This window comes from Labrus bergylta, chromosome 1, assembly GCF_963930695.1.
Source record: "Labrus bergylta chromosome 1, fLabBer1.1, whole genome shotgun sequence".
NCBI lineage: Eukaryota > Metazoa > Chordata > Actinopteri > Labriformes > Labridae > Labrus > Labrus bergylta.
Window position 1 is genome coordinate 4,956,826 of NC_089195.1, and position 22,088 is coordinate 4,978,913.

Consider the following 22,088-nt stretch of genomic DNA (forward strand, 5'->3'; position numbering starts at 1 on the left):
TAAAAGCAAAACCCAATATGGCAGTGAGCAGCCTGCACAGTAATCAAGACAAAGCACTGCAAACACATAGCCCTCATGCTGAACTTCAAACTGAGTTAAAGTGAAAATGGGCTAAAGGTATGCTATTTGTCTTATTTTACATGACTTCATGGGAATCTTATTGTATTCTCTATGAAAACAATTAAGATTCATAATTCATGACAGTAATGTATCACTTTTTCTTAGATACAAGTAGGGGGGGGGCACCAAGCAAAGAAAAGTTGGAAACCAGTGCTCTAACCATAGACTGTTAATATTAATGGACAAATCCTGAGTGAAGTTTTGGCAGGGGGCTCCGGAGGCTCATTGGCAGCAGCCGCCATACTGGAAATCCTGTCTCAGCCTAACTTTCAGTCACCCAAACGACAAGCTGAGAGCTGGAGCTGATGCAGGTTTTAAGCCTCCTGACAAACCATTACATCGTGCCCACTTGTCAATCATGTCAGCTACGCACCTAACTATAGAAAACACATATCGTTCATGAAATCATAACAGAGCCGTTTTTTAAATCACCCCCAGTTTTTGACCATGATGACATTAACAATGAGACCTATTTAGTTTTTTGTACCAGGTTGTGAACATGTTCTGCTGTAAAAACAGGCATTTTTGCCTGTTGTGTGTATGTGACCCCTGGGGCCAGTCTCAAGCAGACACTCGACAAACTGTAGGATTTTGTACTTCCTCATTGGCTTCATTTTTCTACACCGGAGGTTGTCGCTTGGCTATAATGCATACTATCACTAAAGTAAAGAGCAGGTATAAAGTACCTGGACCTGGTCTTGCGTCTTCATTGGATCTGCTCACGACAAACTGTTGAGGCTGCTTCTAATAGTTTCAGAGGCCGATTTGACAACTATGTCTTTGTAAGGAGGGCGCGTTTAAAAAAGAAAACAGTACAAAAAAAGTTGCCTGTTCGTTCTTTCCCAAAAATAACACTTGAAAACACTGTCTCCTTCTATTTTTCACTCAGTTGCTATTTGCGTGTTCCACCCTCTCGTTTCATCTCTCTCTTCATCTTTTCCTTCTCTCCCTTTCTACTTCTGTGCTTCCCCCTCTGTTTGCATCAATACTGGCATGTGAACTTGTGGTGAACTGTTGCATTTTCCAGATGAATTCAAATAAGACAAAAATACCGGTCTTCACCCATGCTTACAGAAGACTGAAATGAAAACCCTCTTTGCTTCAGTCTGAAAGTCAAGTCAGCTTTATCTCTATGATGTCAATGTTAACACAAAAAGTCACGTCAAAAGAAGTCGTATTTGGACTTTTACTTGGGATATTTTTTCTTTTATAATTATAAAAATGTTTGACAAGTTTAACAACAATCAAAATTATACATTCACAAAAAAAATGGAAAAGATTTAATTACACATAATTACACAGACATCAACATTAAAGCTTTATGAAGAGTGTGAAAAACATCTGCTACATGTGAACTGTCGCTGCTTTTCTGAGTATACAAACACTTATCTTCCAGAAGTGACTCAGTGGCAGGCGATTTTAAATTAAAGAAATTATGGATTGAACTCTAGAGTTTCAGAACATAATTAGTTTTCCGTGATTAAAAAATAACTTCTCATGGAACAGTCTTCCATTTCTGAACAGTACACGTCTACGCCTTGCATTTTAATATTAAGCACATTGTGTTTACCAAATTAAGTTCTGTGCTAAATGAATAAAATTGATTAATGTCAGCCCATTTGAATGCATAAATGTGTCATTGTTTAATTCTGTTTGGTAACAGTCATATAAGGATAAGACTGTGTTCTTGCAGCATGGAGTAAAGCAACTACTCACACGATGAAACTCAATTTAAATGGACCACCTTGACACTGCTACTGTAGATGTTTGTGATGTAACCCATTTAAACTGATCCAAAATTACTCCTATAATAACTTGAACATCCATTTCTTATGACAGTGGAAAGCTTAGACTTCTTTAGTGTAATTTCAGTTCCTAAAACGGTCTGGAAATTGTGTAAAATGTAATGCAAACCCCATATTTTATTCAAAATGGCACCTAGACAACATATATGATAGGTAAAACTGAGATTATAATTCATTGTATTTGGACAATTGAACGCCCATTTTGGAATTTGATGAAAGCAACACATTCAAATAAAAAAGTGAGACAGGACCTTGTTCACCACTCTGTCATCTTACTTTTTTCTTATTGGAAACTAAGGCAGCGTATTTCTGTGATTGAAAGTGGAATGTTTACCATTTGCTTAATGTAATGCTTGCTTAATGAATTCAGCTGTTTGTCTATAGACTTTATAATACTCCAAATAGTTGCTATGGATGACAGTTCAGGACTTCAGACAGGCTACACTTTTTTACTACAGAGCTATGCTGTTGTTATATCCAGAATGTGTTTGGGCATTGTCTTGATGAAATAAGGTCTCACCTGAAGAAGAAGTTGTCTACCTTGGCCCCTACACAGATGTGCACTAATGCACCCCCATACCATCATGGATGTGTTCTTTTGAACTGTCCACTGATAACAGGCTGGATGGTCCCTCTCCTCTTATAGCCCAGAGAACGTGTGTCTTGCAGGATTTCTAAACAGAAGCTCATATTTTTCCTTGTCAGACCTCAGGACAGTTCTCCACTCAGTCTATTTTAGATGATCCTGGAACCAGAGAAGGCAACAGCATTGCTGGATCTGGTTTAATCAGTTTTCTTTTTACAAGGTAGAATTTCTGTTAGTAATCATGAATGCAGCGATGATCTGTGTTTACAGACAAATTTATTTTGGAAGTGTTCCTGTTCATTTTCAAATAATATTATGCGCTGTGAAAAATGTGATCCTGTGATCTTTGCATTTTTATGTTAAAACAAACATTTAAAAAATAAAAGTTTTGTACAATTTGCCAGCACAGACTTTCACAGAGTGGTAAAACCATTTTTACCTCAGAAAGACTCTCTGGGATGCTCTTTTTTTTTACAATACAATACAATACATTTCTTTGTTGTCCCCCAGGGGGAACTTTGTGATTTTCATCACAGCCTTGCACAGTTGGTACACAGGTATACTCAAAGCCTATATAAACATGTAACACAGTAAGAAACCTGTAAACAATCGAAGCAGCCAGTCAGTGTGGAAGCTTATTAAGAGCTTCAATAGCCAATGAAACAAAGCTCTTTTGAAACCATGCCCTCTTCCAGGTCAGAGTCCTGTATCTCCAAGCTGATGGCAGAAAAGAGTATCACATCATGTTACTAACATGTTGGTAGTTTACTTTATTCATTGTAAGATGATCCATGAGATGTTTTATAAGCATTTCTGTTCCAGTCCTTTGTTACTACTGACCTAACTTATTTGAAACATGTTGCTGGCATCAAATTCAAAATGGAAAAAGTCATTTTCCAAAAACAATGACATGTCTGGGCGGCAGTAGCTCAGTCTGTAGGGTCCTGATGCGGACCAAATACGGAAGTTGGTCTGGTAGCTGGAGAGGTGCCAGATCTTAATGTCTCAGTTTCACATTTGATTTGTTGTCTTTGTGTTATTTACAATCAAATATGTGGTTTCAATGTTTTGCACATCACAACATTCTGATTTTTATTGACATCCTACACGACATTCCAACTTTTCTTTGTCAAACGGGTTGGCACACTCATCGACGATGTTGTCTAATGTTGTGAGGTGAGATATAAATGTAGAAACGAGATGCTAAAGACTGAAATCCTGCCACAGAAGATCAGTTTGTTTAAATTCATAAATCATAGGTTATCATAGGTTTAAAAACCTATGATATCTTCATTTTCATTATTGTCAAAGTTGAAATCTTAATGTCTTCATGATGTTTTGTTACCTGTCGTGTATTTTAACTGATCTAATACAACAATCTAATACATAGCATACAGATACAGAAAAAAATTAATAAAGAGAAATAAATAATCTGAAGATACTCCAAGGAATGACATCACAACCAGCAATAGTACAATTGTAAGCACTGTGGCAAAACACGCCATGAAAACTCTAAAAGTGCATATTTAAAGACATTTTACAAAGTTACAGTTTTTTATAGTGTGTATGAATACATATATACATATATATGTATGTATAGTTAAGGTTTCTTCAATTAGAATTATTTTTGGAACGTGCTTTGTTCTTTATGTAGAAAAATGTAATTTCAAAAAGTTTTAAATTTCATTATTTTCAAAAATTATTCTGGTGTACTGGCTAACACAAAACAAACTTTTGAAAATACTCCAAGAAATACATCACAATAAGCAAACATATCAATGTAGACACTTCTGGGCAATTTGTATTGGCCAGTTCGAAGGGTCAGACAAAGCCTGAGAGCTAATAAGACAAAAGTTACACTCCCACTCTGCTCACTGCAATATTAAATCCACCAATTAATCAATAAAAACATGTTCTAGTTATAGTTCTCACTTTGTATAGTTTTTTAGTTGGTACAACTTTAGAAGGTTTGTCTGTTTAGGCATGGTGTATAGTTCATATCATACTCTCTCACTTTTGTCTGTTCCTCAGTTATTTTTATAGATACTAAAGTTCGTTACAAAAAATAATCATAAAAGAGCTGATTGAATTGCCGTACCTGTGTATCTGTGCTCATTATTATCACAGTGTTGTATTTAACAATGGATATTTATTAGGATATATATTATCCTATTCAGCCTTGTACATATTAGTCTTTGCTTATTTGTTTATTTCTGTGTTTATTGTTGATATTTAATATTATACCTTTGTACAAAGAGAGCACAGTTTGCCAAAGTAAAATTCCTTGTGTGTTTAAGCATACCTGGCCAATAAAGCTGATTCTGATTCTGATTCTGATATTTCTGCCTGGTCACAGGTGTCTGACTTCCCAGAGGAGCAGCTCTTGGTAGCCGTGTTTCCTGGAGTTCCCACAGCTGCTGAACTCTTCCTGTTACCTCATAGGAACCAATCAGAGACCAAGAAAAAGAAAGAGGAGGAGCTAGAGCAGGTAAAGGTTACAATTTACATGGCAAAATGTTGACATCATATCAAATACACTGCTCCAAAAAAACTGAAAACACCATGTTCAATGTGTTCTTCCTATAGGTATCTGATGTTATCGTCAGTGCACTGAACCAAAATCTGGTGGAGTTTGAGCTGAAGCCCGGTGTGAGGGTGATTGTATACAACACACAGTTAACACTGGGTAAGAATCATTTACATCATCTCACTTCTTTCAACACTGCCTTTGAGTTATTAAATATTTTATCAACCTGTCTGGGTAATTGAAGTTTGCCTTGGCATTTTATATTTTGCATTTAGAAATGCTGAGAAATGTTCAATAAAAAACTTTTTTTTTTTTTTGACGACAAGTATTTTTCTTTGGTCCACCAATTAAAATTCCTGTCATCCTGCCTCCATCCCAAGCGAGAGAACACAGGGGAGTATTGGGATGGGGTTTGATTTTAAGTGGAGCTCCTTGAGATGAGGGATCTTTTATGCCTGCCATCAAAAAACTGAACATCTGTTCGGTTCCTTTTATAGCCATCCAACCACAAAATGAGTGTTACACTGAGTATAATTATGTTGATTATTTAGTCCTTGAGAAGGAGGACTGTACAATTTAAGGGCAGAGCTGGAATTCCAACACTTCTGGAGGAGTCTGTTCTGCTTATCATTGTTAGAAAAAAGAAGGTTGGCAACTTTTGAGAAAAAGAAAAATGTGCTCCTGCCAAAAAAAAAAAAAGCAAACAAAATGAATTGCAGTTATAAATACAGTTTGAAATCAATGCTGGACTCATTGAGGCACATCAATTTTAAATTTGGTTGCTTGTCTGGAAACTCTACCCAGCAAGCCTTTTCTTGGCTTGCTGGGCCTCATCAAGTCCCATGTCCCAGTGCTGGACAGATCTTGCGTTGTTTTCATTGCTTGGCTGGTTTTCATTAGGCGTACAGTCTCTGGAGGCACACAGCCATGAGTTGTCTGAAGCTAAAAATGCCAGGTTTAACAGCCTGGCATGCACTGCTCTGTGACGCTTCGCTGCTGTGCTGCACTCTAATGACATCGGGTGGTGTACACAGCTGGATCTCTCCTTTTTATGCCACCCCCCAAGAAAAGGTCTAAAAAGCCTTCAAGCTCCTTGAGAAAGGTCAACAGCAAACGCATCATCGCCTCTGAGCTGATGTGCTCGGGAGTAGCACAGGAACATCGAAAAAACTCCAGTGTGATTTTCTTACAGTGGCAGACATTAATACACTATTCAAAAATGATGAGCCCAAGTGTGACATGAATCATACGAAGTGCTTGTTTGGTTGGGTTCTTGATTGAGATAAATGTGCAGATAACTACTTCTAATCCACTTTAACTGTTTGAATCATCTGCTGCTGTTACCGTCTTAGCCCTGCTTCAGACACATTTATTTCACGCTAGCTCAACTTGTGACATATGAGGTATTAAAAAACGAGAGTATCATCTCAAAATTCACTGTAGTTGTCGTGTATATATATATCCAGTACTCAAGTGGTGGAATTAATTTACTGGCAAATAAACATGTTTTATGTCGTTTTCAAAGCACAGCTGTTGATGTGAATGTGCCGCCTGGAAAATGAGAAAAAGATTCTATTTGGATATAAGCAGAAACGATGACATGAAATGCTTTGAACACCACAACATTCTCCGCATTGACTACTTAAAGCAGTCATATGATGTATAAATATATTCTCTTTTTATGGAAGGGTTTTAAAATATCGACAGGAACAGGCAATGAGAAAAAACAACAACAAGAAAAACAAACAAACATAGAAGCTGTATGTTCCCAGTCTCATCCTTACATATACATAAAGAAACATAATATACACATATGTATATGCATAAACTTTATTATAGAATGTTGATATGTATGTATACATACATCATAAATATACAAATATTTTACTTGTAAATGACTCTTTTTTAGCTGAATGCTGAGCTCACTGAAACAGTAGGTGAGGCAAATGGCTTCACTTTGCTTACCCTAATTTGACTTCAATCACCATCCCAATGATGTCACTGTACCAGATATAGCAGATTACTTAACTATCTAAACAACATTCTGTTTGCTTCTGTAACGGTTCTTATGCTGTCATTGGATTAGATGTAGCCAAATGTTAGACTTTGCAAAATGTCTACAGTTATCTAAGAGGACCTCTGACCAGTTGACTTCACTTCATGTAGCTTTAAAGGTCCCATATTCTGCTTTTTCTGGTTTTATATGCCCTTTAGTGTGTTTTCCAAGTGTCCTGTGCATGTTTAGGCACATCTATGTGCAAAAATTCAAAGTCCGCGGAAACGCGGCTTCTCCTACATCCTCCTGTTAGCTGTAGCATTAGCTGCATGTAACGCTCGGTTCTAGCCCACCTCGATAAAAAATTGTCAGTGTGGCATCATTGTCAGTGTGAGATCACTGATCTAAGCCCATTGGCTCGTTGTGCCAAGCCCTGCAGCTCGTGTTGAAATTTCTGAGAACTGTGCTGAGCAACTGACCAATAATGACAGAGCGGATCGGCAGGCCAATCAGAGCAGACTTGGCCCACGTGGGGTCTAACAGTGGGGGCTCAACAGAGTGTAGCTGACGGACTCAGAGCGGAGAGGGAGCAAGGAGGAGCAGTACATGAAAACAGACACTTTTTTCAGACTTTAGCTATTGTGAACGTACAAAAGTAGTTACATAGATTAAATATACCAACCCCAAAAAGGGCATAATATGGGCTCTTTAACCACTATAGCTTAACCTTGTTGTACTTTTCTTTGATTGTTTATTATAAGGGACAATGGATAATAAATGGTATGATGTTAATGGAGATTTAGCCATCTGCTTGACTGCCTTAAATAGTTTACATCAGTGCTTCCCAAAGTGTGGGCCGTGGCCCCCTTGTGGGCCATGTGGGTACTGCAGGTGGGCCGCGGAAAGCCCTCCACCAATTTAAAAAATAAAATAAATATCACAATAATGATGATTTACCATGAGTCAACCCTTTGAGTGATTAGTAAGGCGTGTCATGACTATTCATGGACATAATGTTTAGAAAACTTTTGTGTCTATCTTGCCATAATATCATGTTGTCATGTCCAACCATTTACCCTAATTGAAAGTGATAGCTGTAGTCATAAAAATAAAATTATAATGGGCCCCGGAGTAATTTAGTATTTCAAAGCGGACCATGGCAGTCTTAAGTTTGGGAAAGGCTGGTTTACATGATAGATTTCAAAAAACGTTACTTCTATGTAAATATGTGTAGCTTCTATGTAGTTTGTAGCTTTATAGAGCTTTATAATAAGTACAGTAAGCTAACTGTTTCTCTGTCTAGCCCACATTTTTTGACTGTTGTGGTTCAGGCTTGTCCATCTCAAAGTGTTGATTTGTGTGTCCAGCAGAAAGCTGTTCACCAAACAACATTTTACAGTTGGCGAGCCAGACATTTCTGTCAGAAGATGGTAGAGACCAAAATCATCGCCAAGAAAAATCAACAGTGGACTTTTACTCATCAGATGGACAACAAAAAAGAATATAATGATGAGACAATAATGTTTTTTTTTGTTGTCCTCTCTCCCACTTTCACAGCACCGTTGGTGGACTCAAACCCCAGACACAGCAGCTCAGCCATGCTAATGCTTCTATCAGTGGTGTTCCTGGGCCTTGCAGTGTTCCTCATCTACAAATTCAAGAGGTGCTCACCTTTGTGATTACTTCCACCTGCAGCACAGACAGCATGTCCCTAGTATACTGTAGATCTATTACCATGTTATCCATTATTGATGGTACCAGATTAGCATGGCCTAAACCAATCCATCACAGTCGTGTTTGGAACTTTAATTTGACACGTCCCCCCTAGAGGGTTGCAGACAAACTTCTCGCAGGGCTCCAATGCACGAGGCACTCGCACCAATCAGTGATCAAATGCAGGGAAAACAGCCATTAAATGGTTTGATATACGCCCGCTGTGCCTCAGCTGTTATTTGCGGAATAAATTATTCATTCTCAAAATGACTCTCTCGAAAAAATCGGGGGGAAATGGAAAAGCTGTCATTAATTATGGATATGAAATTTTTTCCCATTAGTCTAAAGAGGATGCATTTTTCCAAAAAAAAAAAATCTCACAGTTGACAAAACAGAGCAATTAATAACCAAAATGAATAGTAATTGGAAATAAATTGGATAGTGACTAAATAAAGATGTATATTATGTGTTATAAATGCAGATGGGAAAAGATACCAATGTTACTGTAATTTGCTGATAAATTAGTTACCAGGATATTTAATTAAGGTCTGGACAACTTTGGAATTCCGACAGCTCATAGCTCATGGGAACACAGCTCGGTTCTTTGAGGTTATTTTGAGAAAAGTTTAACTCTCAGGGTTGGGGATAAAACATTTAACTCCAACAATGATACTTATTTTTTTAATAGTTTTGTGACATCTGTTTCATTTGCTGATCTCTTTGTCGACACCACTTCAGAAAAATACCCTGGATCAACATATACGCCGAGGTGAACCAGGAGAAAGAGCAGGAGATGATCGGCTCAGTGGGCCAGGGCGACAGCACGCCTAAAATCACTCTGAGTGAGTTCTCCACGTCTAAAGAACTCATGGAGAAAGAACTGGAGGCCAGGGTCAAAAGTAAGTCAAGAGCTTTCACATTCGCCTGACATTATATGAGTCGAGTATTAAAGGCAGCACCTCGGAACAGAAGGCAGAATTTGATGCTTCACTTTTGGAACACAGCGTAAGGGTTGGCAGTAGCTCAGTCTGTAGGAACTTGGGTTGGGAACCGGAAAGTCATCAGTTCAAGTCCCGGTGTGGACGAAGTACAGAAGTTGGTCTGGTAGCTCGAGAGGTGCCAGATCACCTCTTAAGCAATGCGGAGGTGCCCTTGAGCAAGGCACCAAACCCCCCTCCCCACTGTGGGCAGCTCCATCACTCTGACATCTCTCCCTTAGGAGGTCCATAGGATCCTGTTTGTGTGCATATACTTCAGCCCATATGTGTGTTGCATGATAAAGAGTGTAAAAACTGAGATTTCAGTGAAAGTAAATCTTAATGATTGTAGGCTTTGAAATTAAGACATTTTTTTAGACAGAGAATTGGCATCTTAATTTTCTTTCCCATTTTTAATTATTCATGGAAGAGAAAGGCAGAGGGAGCCACAGTGTAGAGACAGTGCTGGAAGGGTTTTAATATAGTAAAGAATAGATTCTAGCAACGCCTGCAGCACTGAGAACAATGAATAATTAATAACATGTTTAGGCATGCCGTCTTGAGATTCAATAGGGCCAGCAGGAGCGCAGAGACATGCGGCTTTAATCAGCTTAGTGGTTGGCCACAATATGACTCGTTTAAGAAAGGAATATCTCAATCTGGAACAAAAGCGTCAGTTTTGTTGAAAGCAAATTGTCCCATATTGCTTTCTTTGACCTTACAGCACAGTGAGCAGTTCAGGTCATCAGACACACTGCTGTTCCTGAATAAGGCTCTTAGATAGTTTACCAGGTGGATGAAGCTCCCGTAGTTTTCACAGTTCTTGAAAACCATAGGATTCTGACCTAGGTGTTAGAATTCCGGAAAACTGTGGAGAACAAACTTTTAGTTTTACAAAGTAGTGGACATCCTCAAGCACCTAGGTAATCAGTATTCTGCTTTATGTCCAGCTAAATATTTTTTATTCAGCTCAGTGTCCATTGTTATCTCTCACACAGAACCTGTAATCCTCCAAAGAGACGAGGCTGTCGGGTATAAACTCATGTCTTGATAGTGGCTGTGGCTCATAAGAAGTGAACAAGAAGATATGATGGAAATAATTCTAACTAGAATGTTGTGCTAAAAAAAAAAAAAAGACAGTACTTTGTAATAATTTAATGATAATTTAACTGGACATGATTTACTGATGGATGAATACACTTTGATATTTTATTACTGCATCACACGACTGTGAAGTCCAAGTCCAAATATCCCACTGTGACAATAAATGTAATCTTATGTCAGTGTGTGGCTGAACGGACAATAAATCAGCAACTATTAAAGATTTAATAATTGTGGTTAAGTTTGCCTTGAAGCCAATCTTAGATGAATCAAGCATTATCAGAATTAAAATATCATTATTTCCTGTCATTATTCCAATCACATTGTGTTTGGGTCGTGACAGCTTTAAAGTTCTTTAAAGATGGCACATTTGCAACAAGGAATATGTGATTTGTAATGTATTTTTTTTTTGTAGCTAATAGTTTTCACACTAGATGATTAATTGATGAAGGACATTTTAATTTCACATTGCTCTTCTATATAATCAGGAACACAGTCCCTAACATATGATTACATATCATTGGCCCCAGCCTGCAAGGTAAAAGCCCACATCGTTCAAATTCAACACCCTAGTTATTGTCAGGAATTATTTCTGTTTAAAAGTTAATAGAGCAGTCTCCAAAACAAGTAAAGATAACCTTTACATCATCATCTAACCCCATAAACATAAAAGAAAATGTATAAAAGTTTTCAAGGGCTAAGCAATATTGACCATTAAAAGGACCTGTATTTTAAAGGGGCAGTGTTCTTTTCTTTACATTTGGATATCTAATATGCTTGTTAACTCATGCACATCATGGAGTTGTACTATTGTCTCAATATACAACAAAGAAATTATACCTTTCAAAACATACTTAACTACGTCATCTATTTGGTTCCGTCCTACAAATTGGTCCTGTAGAGGAAAAAGCCGGAGAAAAGATTGGTTCTGGTCTGGTCAGAGGAATGGATTCAATTCTGTTGCACAGACTGGGAATTGTTTAAAAATGCTGACGTACTGACATTGTTGAGCTCACATAGACTGTTTCAGCTTACATCACCTTTTGTGAGGATTTTGTGAGTTTCAATCTATCCAAACAATAAGCCATGGGTTTTTTAAATGAGATGAGATGAGATGAGATGAGATTCAACTTTATTGTCATTACACATATACAAGTATAGAGTAACGAAATGAGGTTTGGCATCTCACCAGAAGTGCAAATAAGCAGAAAGTGCAAGAGTCTGTGCTATGTACAGTAATTCTGTGCTATGTACAGTAATTGCAAAATTTACAGATGTAGACAAAAAAAGTGAGTTATTAGGTAAATCTGGATGGCTGGATTAATGGGATGCAATAAATATAAATAAATGCTATAAATAAGTAATGATACAAAATAAGTGTGTTCTTAGGATTATAATATACAGATTAAGGTATATTATAATCCTAAGAACACACTTACAAATCTATTATCTAATGGTATATCAGTTTTAATAAAGATGATATGACCTGAAACATGAACGTTATACAGTTGAAATCTTCATTCTGTATTTGCCCATTCATTCATCTTCAGCATTTTCAAAAAAAAGACCCATTCTAATTGTGTTTTTTTTCCTTTCTCTCTTTCTTACTTTATTTCATGTATTTCCGCTCAGGGGGAGTTGGGAATGCCTGCGAGAGCACAAGGGAGATTCCAAACTGTACTAGCGTGTAAAGCCGGAAAGCAACAGTTCATGTACAGAGTGAAGCATTACTGTGTCGAGGGTTCTCTCTTTTTTCTGTTTTGTAATTCTCAACACAACTGATGTTAATAGTTTTCTAAGGGACCTCATTTATACAGACTTGCACGGATGCCTCATCCAACAACATCCACGCTGCAAAACATCAAACTACTCGTTGAGATCATTGTAAGTATACTGGAGACACGTGTTCAGTTCTGTGGATGTATAAGCTACATAGCGACATTTCTTTGCAGAGTGAAATATCTTTGTCAAAAACATAATGAAGAGTTCTGTAAATTTCCTAAGGAGTTTGCTTTTGAAAATCATTTCTGCCTATATATAGACTATACTGTCTGAGTCTTCAGTCAAACAGGGAATATTATTAAAAATGTACAAAATTATCATCTGTTCTGTTAAATGTATATATTATTACTTTCTACATGCTCGTAGTCTCAGTACCATGGCGATGACAGAAGATCTGACAGTGGTCTGTTTTTGGAAGTGTGTTTAAAGTCAAGCATTACTTTAAGAAAAAATCTACTTTTGTTTTGCTAAGGTCCTTGACTTGTGCATGTTCTTATTAAGGACACGATTTCTGTGTTGTAGATAAGCAAGTGTTGTATATAGTTATTTTCTAATCATTCATCAGAAGAGCCTGATCGACTCTGCCCAGACTTCTGTTTTTGATTTCCTTTTTTTTTTCTTCTGTAACTATCGGGCAGTATGTATCTACTAGAAAAAGGGTCGACATGAAAGTGATCATGCTCAATATGTTTATATTTTCATTAAACATATACAGTAGATGTATTTAGACATGTTTACATTGGCAACAGTCTTTAAACTATACTACATAATTTGCCGATATCATCTTTGCATCCATGCCTCTGTTACTACAATTCAGATGTTTCTGATTCTGCCTCAGAAAAAAAAAAAATCTGAACTCTTACAAAACAGTAAAGTGTGGTTACCAGTGATCAAATTCATATTGTGCACATGTTGGGACAAACATTCATTACAAAAGATGTGATGGTATAAGATATGTGTACATCTTCTAGAGTGCCTTTAGGCTTAAAAGTCGGTTAAGATGGCTTGTTCCATTTTGGATTCAATACCTTTTTGACAAATTTGATACACTCTGAAGCTTATGAATCTCGGTTTGTACCGTTTTAATTATTGATTCCCCTTCCCCATCTTTCTAGCCATGACAGAAGTGAAGCTCTATGTTTGCCTCACTTGCTGTATGATTGAATGAACTGATTTGTTATTCTATACTTACATACACAGTATCTAAAGATTTAACCCTAGTTACCTTTGGGACTTACGCCCCCCCCCCCCCCCATTAAGTTGGCATTAATTTTTAAGTGAATTGTCCCTATAACAGCATACTAATGTGACCACAAAGACTAAATCATCATCTTAATGTCAGGCAGGTATGAAGTTAACTGTGTCTTATTCAGCCCCTTGGCGTGCTAACATTTGCTAATTAGCACTAAACAGGCACAGTAGAGGCTGATTAAAATATTGGTTATCAGGTATTTTGTCAAAAACATAATATCTGAAAGATGGTTATTTAAAATTTAACATTGCGCTGGATGAAAACGGGTCAACTGTGTTTGACAACTTACTCTAATGGGAACTTGTGTTACGGTTCAGTGAGTAAAACACAGGAGGTGGACCCAAGTGCAGAACCAAAAGAAAGGATTTATTTAAAATAAAGATCAAAATGCCAAAACATGAAAAACCAAGGAGCCACAAGGAAGCACAAGCGACACTAGCAAACTGACGACTAACTGACATACAACATACAACATACAACATACAATGAACTGACACAGGAGGGAAGAAACACAGAGACTAAATAGACACAGGGGTCATCAAACACAGGTGAGACTAACAAGACACAGGTGAGGACAATCAGGGGACTCACACTGGGAAACACACAGGCAGGAATACAAGAAACACAGAGGACAACTACAAACTAAATCATGAAACACTGAAAACACACAGAACTCAAGAATGAACAAAACACACTAGAACAAGAAGAAACACTAAACACTGAAAAACAAAACTAAAAAAAGACCAAATCATAACAACTTGTTTGTTAAAATGTTTGTGAGAATAAAAAAAACATCAGTCTACTAAGACCATTTCACAATTGTTACCTTGAAAATAATGATCAGATCAAGTCTGTTTCAGTTGTCAGAATATCCAAGTTAAAACTGTATAGATATCATATATCATATGTATTTTTGGCTTGATAATAATGAGTAGGGACCTGTATTTTTTTGTAACCAGTAGCTCTGAATTGAAAGTCAATATGTCAACATTTAGCAAACATTTCATATCTTCTGCTCATTAATAGTCTAATGACAGTACTAGCTAACAATTTGACTAATTTACTGTTACTGTGATAAAAAGCCATTTCTAGTGTCAAAAACAACCAACTCTGTGGTGTCTTTTAGTACAAGCAAGTGCTGGACATGAACTTTTAAAGGTTACCATGGAAGTGAACAGTCAATCATAAGGTAGCCACAAAAACAAACCCATCGTTACCGTCTATTTAACTCTAAATGACTCTGAATGGTGGTTGTGTACGAAATTAACGTCAGCCCGCAGAAAACCTGAAACTAGCAACTGATGCCAGAAATTCATCAGCAAATGTGAATGAGGTGCTAAATGAACTGAGAAGAAGGGTTATTTTCTAATTGCAACAAATGGAGTCATCCATCTCCGCTATCCACTTCCACACTGGATTTGATTTCCACATTCAGAGGCTAAGTCAATTTCTTTTACTGTCTATGTGTGGTCACAAGTCCTTCAAAAGCAAGGAGGCCTCAGGCTGTCTCCCATTGGCCACCTGGTATCCAGCATGACGATAATCAGAGAAGGCTGTACAGCTGAGTGGAAGAGCCCCCCCATGCAGAGTGTTCCCACTATGCTGAGCTCAGTAAACAGCACTTGAAGGAAAAATTGAGAGGGGCAGGGAACACACTGCACAGAGATATAGTCTGTCAGATCACATATGCATTACTTCGAACAGAGCGTTCTCATCTCAAATCAAACAGCCAAGCCAAGCCTTGTTACTGCAGACAGAATACACATTGAACAAAGACTGTTTCATAACTTTGTTGAATTCAACTCACGTCACAAGCTAAATGGTTGTTTGCTTGGCTGGAGTTTGTTTGGTTTGGAGCTTTGATGGCGTCACTTTGTTCAGATTCTTATTAGCAAAATGGGATTAGGAAAAAGTAAATATCAAACGGTTTCTACTGAAAGCAGCTCCAATCATACTTATATACTACCCTCAACTAACCCACCCAGCTCCCCCACTTGTTTTTTGGACCCTTTGAAATTGCAAAGAATGTATAAAGACTACTCTGGTTCATATTCAGGCCAATTTTTTTGTTGCAACTGTTAATGGGTAAAAATTTAAAGTTCTAAAAGTCTGTCAAAAAAGTGAAGTCTAGCAACTTAACAAGTGCAGTTCAATGTATCTGCACGGGCATACTGAAAATGTCCCCAGTAAAAGAAACTCATACTTTGAGTTATATTTATCTCCTAATTGTGCATTCAATCACCATTTTGATCACTGGGAATTGCAGTCTCATCTGACATTTTAAATGCCACATTATGCTGTTACATCTTTCGGGGTATCCATACTTGAAATGAAAGAGATTTGTGCTTTCATGGTTTAACAGAAGGCAAAAAGCATTGTAATGTTCTTCAGTGCACAAAAATCTACAATGCATGCATCATCAGTAGTGTTCTGTTTCATCTTTATTTCAATATTTCTACGGTAAAGAAACTGTCATTTTGAAATTGTTTCAAATAAATGTATTTTTGTACATCAGTGCGTTTGTTCTCTGGCTGATGAAATTCCTGTGAACTGAAGGGTGTAAAGAAGATGATGTTCATGCTGCAAATTACGCTGCAATGACGACTCAATGTACCAGTACCAATCTGCAGTCGGAGCACACTGAGAGATTCCACCAGCACTCTCTCTGTCATCCTGCTCCCGTTCTTCTCATAGACTCTAGTTGAAACATCATCAGATCTAACATACCTTCCAGTGACTAAAACTGTAGAATAGTTTTTTATTGAAGCGCCAACAACGGCTTACAATTAAGTTGCTGCCCAAAAAAAATACCTAGTGGTGTTTGCACAAAATGGTCCTGAGCAATGAGGGATAATTGCAAGCATTTTGTGTCACTTCTGTTTTATCTCCATATAAAGTAGTTTTATCTGGCTAAACCGTGAGCTTGTTTACAAAATGTCCAACTTTGCCCCTTAGGGATCTATAAAGTGATTAAATTGAATTATATTGGAACTGATGATGTGGCTGCAGTCCCTGTTGGCGTGTTCCCATGACTCTACAATAAACGTACTCTGGGGGGTTAATTATGAGAACTGACTAAAAGAATGGCCAAACAAAAATACAATCCACATTTCATTCATCCTTAACTAACAGTATAAATATAAAGCCCCAGATATAAGATATGACTCTCCTTTACATGGCCTGTAGCCTCTTTGATACACTTGAGCCAAACCCACAAAGACATGGAGAGAGAATATACATGAAAGTGATGGTGATTGAACATGAGAGATAGTTTCTGGTCCTTATGAACCCGCCATTGTTGTACGAGCCGCATGCAGTTCACAGATGGGATTTTCGTTTTTTTCCAAGCTTGTCCTTCGGACTTCTTGAGGTAATTCCCTTGATACAGCATGACAGGGGAAAAAAAATACAATTTCAGTATTGTTTTCCTCTCGGGACTTCTGCAGAAAAGTGAACGTAGTATTGACAAAATGCTCTGAGATTTTCAATCAGTGTTGTGGTTACCCTCAATACTGTTTTAGTATCATCTCAACACTATCATCAACCCCCATTTCAGACAGACTTACCTGAGATTTAATTTAGCAGAAAATACCGTGGTCAATAGACCTACAGTATGTGTCCACTAGTAAGAGGCAGGTAAAAAAAAATTATTTGAGGGCCTTTAAAGTTTGGTTATGAATGCATCCACAGCTGCCATTCTTTTACTGTTGTGCTTGTCTGAAACAGGGGGACCACTACACTTGTAACATCAAGGGTATGGTTCAGAGTCACTTGTAGACATGATTGGTCAAGCCTTCATATGATGACTCTGACCCTGCAGACCATGTGATTTGAGAGTCAATGAAGCAATTACAATTATTGATTAGGATCCTAATTGCCACCACAGGGTCATCAGGCAGCATAGCTTTGTAGTCAGAATAAAGCTACAATCTCTACTTGACCTCGAAGAGCAAAGTCTTTGACTTGATGGCTCCATATCAAAGAATCCAGCATACAAATGCCCATTCATCCTGGAAGCGAGTTATCAGTTGTGCTCATTAAAAGACTTTCTCTCCAGAGAGGACAGTATGTCATTTCAGATCAACCATATTCTGCTCTGTCCCTCCCTCAATTACAGTTTATTTCCTTTTTTTCCAGTTTTTTTTTTCTCTCTCCGCATCAGATGAGACTTGGACATGAAATGGTATTATAGGAGCTATCAATGCAAGATGGCAAAGCTGGAACAAACAAAAGCCATTTGTCTTTATTCACCGGGGGAAGTCTGAGAGCAGCCTCATTATACCGTGGCTTGAATTAATCTATGGCCCCTGTCTCTCCCTTTCACCTTGGGAGCCTGACATAATGTGTTATGGGGTTCTTAGAATCCCGAACACATACTCTAACCCTTGGTGCAGGTTACTGATAGACTTGCATGTCAGGTGGAGGCACAGAACAATGAGGTGGTGGAAGTTTAATGTGGAAAAAAGGTATAGGTTGGGTTCCACTGTTTGAGCATTACACTTTCTGAACTGTTTGATTTTTATTACATCTTATTACAGATCTGCAGAAACCATGTCAGGCCATGAGGGATTAAAGATTTATTCATCTTCCCCTTGTGAAGCTGAACTATGGAAACAGAATGTATGTAATTTGGTTTTCATTCAGAGTTTTTTTTTCAGAGGGCTAATATTGTTGATAATTTATAATGATTAATAATACTAATAGCTTATAGAAAAAAATGGAAATTAATTTAAACCGCCATTTAAAAATTAATTTAAAACTACCCATTAACTTTTCTCTTGTCTCTTTTAAGCGACTGTTACTACATGTTACCACATTATGTCATGCTACCAACCTCCTACACAGTCCTCAACAATTATACTGATATTGACATACAACACCTATTCTAACTTACCTATTCAGTCATCCAGTCAGAGATGGATGTCCCTGACTGGATGACAAATGTTTGTCATCTCACAGCTTAACCTTTGCTAAGCAACTGCAAAGACCTTAGAGGTTGAAACTGAAGAGCAAGATCTGACCATCTTTAAGGGTAGAAACATAACGTTAGCATCTAACTACAGCCTTGCTAACATAATTGTTTGACAGCAATGTGTGTTTGATATACACATATAAAATGTATTATACAATACCAAAGCTCTGCATTGGTATTGTATCATACATTTTGGTGTTTTTTGTTGTATTGTGTAATACCATCAAAGAAGTGGGATTGAAGTTTTATGCAAATGTTACCATGAACTCATTCTAATTTTAGCTTTTAAAGGGCACTTTTTTATTATCTCTAAATATTGCAGTTACATAGTGGTTAGTAAGCTCATCTAGGTTGAGTTTTCTTGATCATAATTTTTAAAGTAGCTTTCCATCACTGATTTGTCTGTAAATATTTAAGTCAACGTTGTTGCCAAGGCTGTTGCTGTTTAAACCAATAGAAAGAGATCACTAATGTAGGGTCACAAGTGAAAGTTCAACACTGATTGGTCTGTAAATTTGTTAATCAATATTGGAGTTGCGGCTAATGCTTAACTAGCCTAACTTATCATACTAACAGGACCTTCATAACAGCAGGTCGGAGAGTGGTCATACTGGAAAGGAAGTTTTCCAAAGAGCTCCAGGAGAGTTACAGCTCCCTTCGAAAAGTACCAGCCAATGAATATGCTGTGGTTTACACACACTGCAAGAGTCCATTTTCAGTCACCCACGGTGCAAATGCTGACATAAAAAGCCACATTAAAATGAGCAATTACAAACGGTGGGTACAAGCTGGAAGTAGAACTGCTACGATCTTCTGTAGTAAGGCAATTGCCGCTGACAACCAACTTAAACAAGCTGCTCCCAGTGCAGGTCACGGATTGGTAAAACTAAACTGTCCTGATTTGGAGGTTTGAAAATATGGTCACACTAAGCTTTGGGACACAGCACTAAAATAATGGTGAGATATTTGTTAGTATTTGCTAGTATAACTATCTCATACTTCCACTGGACCACCCCAGCCCATTGCATCATACCATTGTTACATGATGGTTTTTGTCAGGAATAAAAAACTAAAAAAAACCATTGTGTTAATAAGTGGGATACAGATGGATGTTGTTCAATAGAAACAGGCTAACTGTCCCCATATCACCCAGTCTTTGTTCAAGAAGGCAAATATGCATATTGTTTCTCACTTTAACGTGAGGGCTGACTTTAATCTTTAAATTGGCAAAAAAACAAAACAATGGCGGCCATATTGGGAAGGAAAAAGAAACGGATAATGAATAACAAAATTTACAGGAAGCACATGGGTGTTTGTCTAATACCTGCTACTGTGAGAAACAGGGAATGGAGATGAAGCAAGAGTAAGTCTATCAGATAAAAACTCCACAAACTGCTGTTCACAAATGGATCCTTAGTCCCGTCTTTTGTTTAGCAACCTGAACCAAACACAATGGGTCTTGTGAAGTAGACAATCATCACCACGACGGGGGAGGCTGCCGTGATCTTGCACTGAACATAAAGCATGGCAGAAGAACAATACGAATGTGAAAAACATTTCAAATAGATTTTCATTTTCACACCTGTTCACACCATCCCCCACCAATTTAGACTGCCTGCAACATTTCTTTGACATTTGCATCAATAAATACACTGTTTATTTTCCTTTTTTAGGGATACTTCACTTAATTCCTATCTGTAATAAATGATGCAATCACCCTGCATATTTCACCAATTTCACCAATTCACCAAGAGCTGCAGGCAAAAAAAGACATTTACAGATTTCACTACATAAAATGTTCAAAGTTAAACCAATCAGATGATTGATTAGCTATAAATTACAGTGTCAGAGCAACATTAGCTTATTCTGGCTAATTGTATTTGTTGTTATATTTATAATAAAAAAAAGATCTTGTTTGAAGGGGCTACATGATTTCTACCTTACTAATGAAAAAAGAAAGATAAATCTGCTTAGAGTGATGGTGTCATGTAATGAAAAAACAAGGAGTGGGACCCAATTGCAGATCTATAAATATAATAATAATTCAACAAAAAGACCAGAAGGCAAAAAGAAAAGCTTACTTTCTACAACTTCGAAGTCCAACAAAAACCATCCGTGGACATGAAAATCCACACATGAAGGTGACATGTACAAATCCTCAAAAGAAAACAGGGTATGTATATGTATGACTATGTGTAGATAGATTAAGTGACAACAAGAAGGAAAGTTCACTGAAACTAAATACAGGGGTAATGAGGTAATGAATCAGGGCAATCAAAATGGAGGGAAACCAGACAAAGGGAGGAAGTAAGACAAGACAAGAAATGCTGGGGACAAGAACTACAAAATAAAACGGGAAACACGAAAGACACACAGAGAACTCAAGAATATAATGTAACAATACACAGAGTACATAGAGAAAGACAAGGATAACAAATGACAACATAAAACAGGAAACACTGAAGACTAAACTAAGGAAATGCAGAAACACGAGCATACAAGTGAGAAACAACAAGGATCAAACAAACCAAACAAGAGTAAATCATGACTGGTGGTCAAAGTCACCTGAAGGGTCAAACAGCAAGGCGCTTGATTCCTCATAGTTTATCACTAAGAAATGTTTAAGAATACTCCAAGCTAGCACGATGCCAGTGAAATTAAACATTGAAGTTTTATATTACAAATCTCGGTTTCAGTGAGAGATTTAATTATAGTCTTTAGCAGGTACGTCTGACTGTCGAACCCAAAAAGAAAGCTCTGTGGCATTAATTTTCTGAAATATATAAATGCTGAAACCTGAGTAATGCTATACAACATTGCCAATAAAGTGAATATTTTTTTATTGCAAAGGATTTGAATTGAGACTTGGAAATGGAGGATTTTCAACATCAGATATCACAATTTCTAATGAAAAGGGTACAAAAATGTAACATCTGTGTCTAATTATATAAGTCACATATAAACTGCTTAATGATAGTGTTGGAGGTAGCCTACATGTAAATGGTTAAAGCAAGTTCATTTTTTGCAACTTATAATTGTTGATGAGACTTGGATGTCCAGCCTTTAGGGGCTTCATAATAAGAACGATACAAACTTAACTTCTACCACAAATGACCAAAGTTTCACTAAGATGTATAACGTAAATCTTTTTATGATTTTTCTACACCCCTAAACGGAAGCAGTCTGTTTGCAGAGGAGCACTATGTGAGCAGGAACAGTATGGTTAGCTTCTGCATTGTGAACCTTCATAATAAGAA

The 22,088-nt window shown here is 37.3% G+C and overlaps 1 protein-coding gene across 1 annotated transcript in view; it reads left to right on the forward strand.

Annotated features, from left to right (window-relative positions):
• The window catches only part of sorcs3a (sortilin related VPS10 domain containing receptor 3a), a 223,425-nt gene extending 209,093 nt beyond the window's left edge, over positions 1-14,332 (forward strand). Inside the window, exons 23-27 of the mRNA XM_020639103.3 lie at positions 4,868-4,999; positions 5,098-5,197; positions 8,592-8,697; positions 9,486-9,646; positions 12,458-14,332. Of these exons, the coding sequence (XP_020494759.2) occupies positions 4,868-4,999; positions 5,098-5,197; positions 8,592-8,697; positions 9,486-9,646; positions 12,458-12,516 (558 nt within the window). The 3' untranslated portion in view covers positions 12,517-14,332. The remainder of the gene's footprint in view (positions 1-4,867; positions 5,000-5,097; positions 5,198-8,591; positions 8,698-9,485; positions 9,647-12,457) is intronic.
• Positions 14,333-22,088: the final 7,756 nt, after the last annotated feature.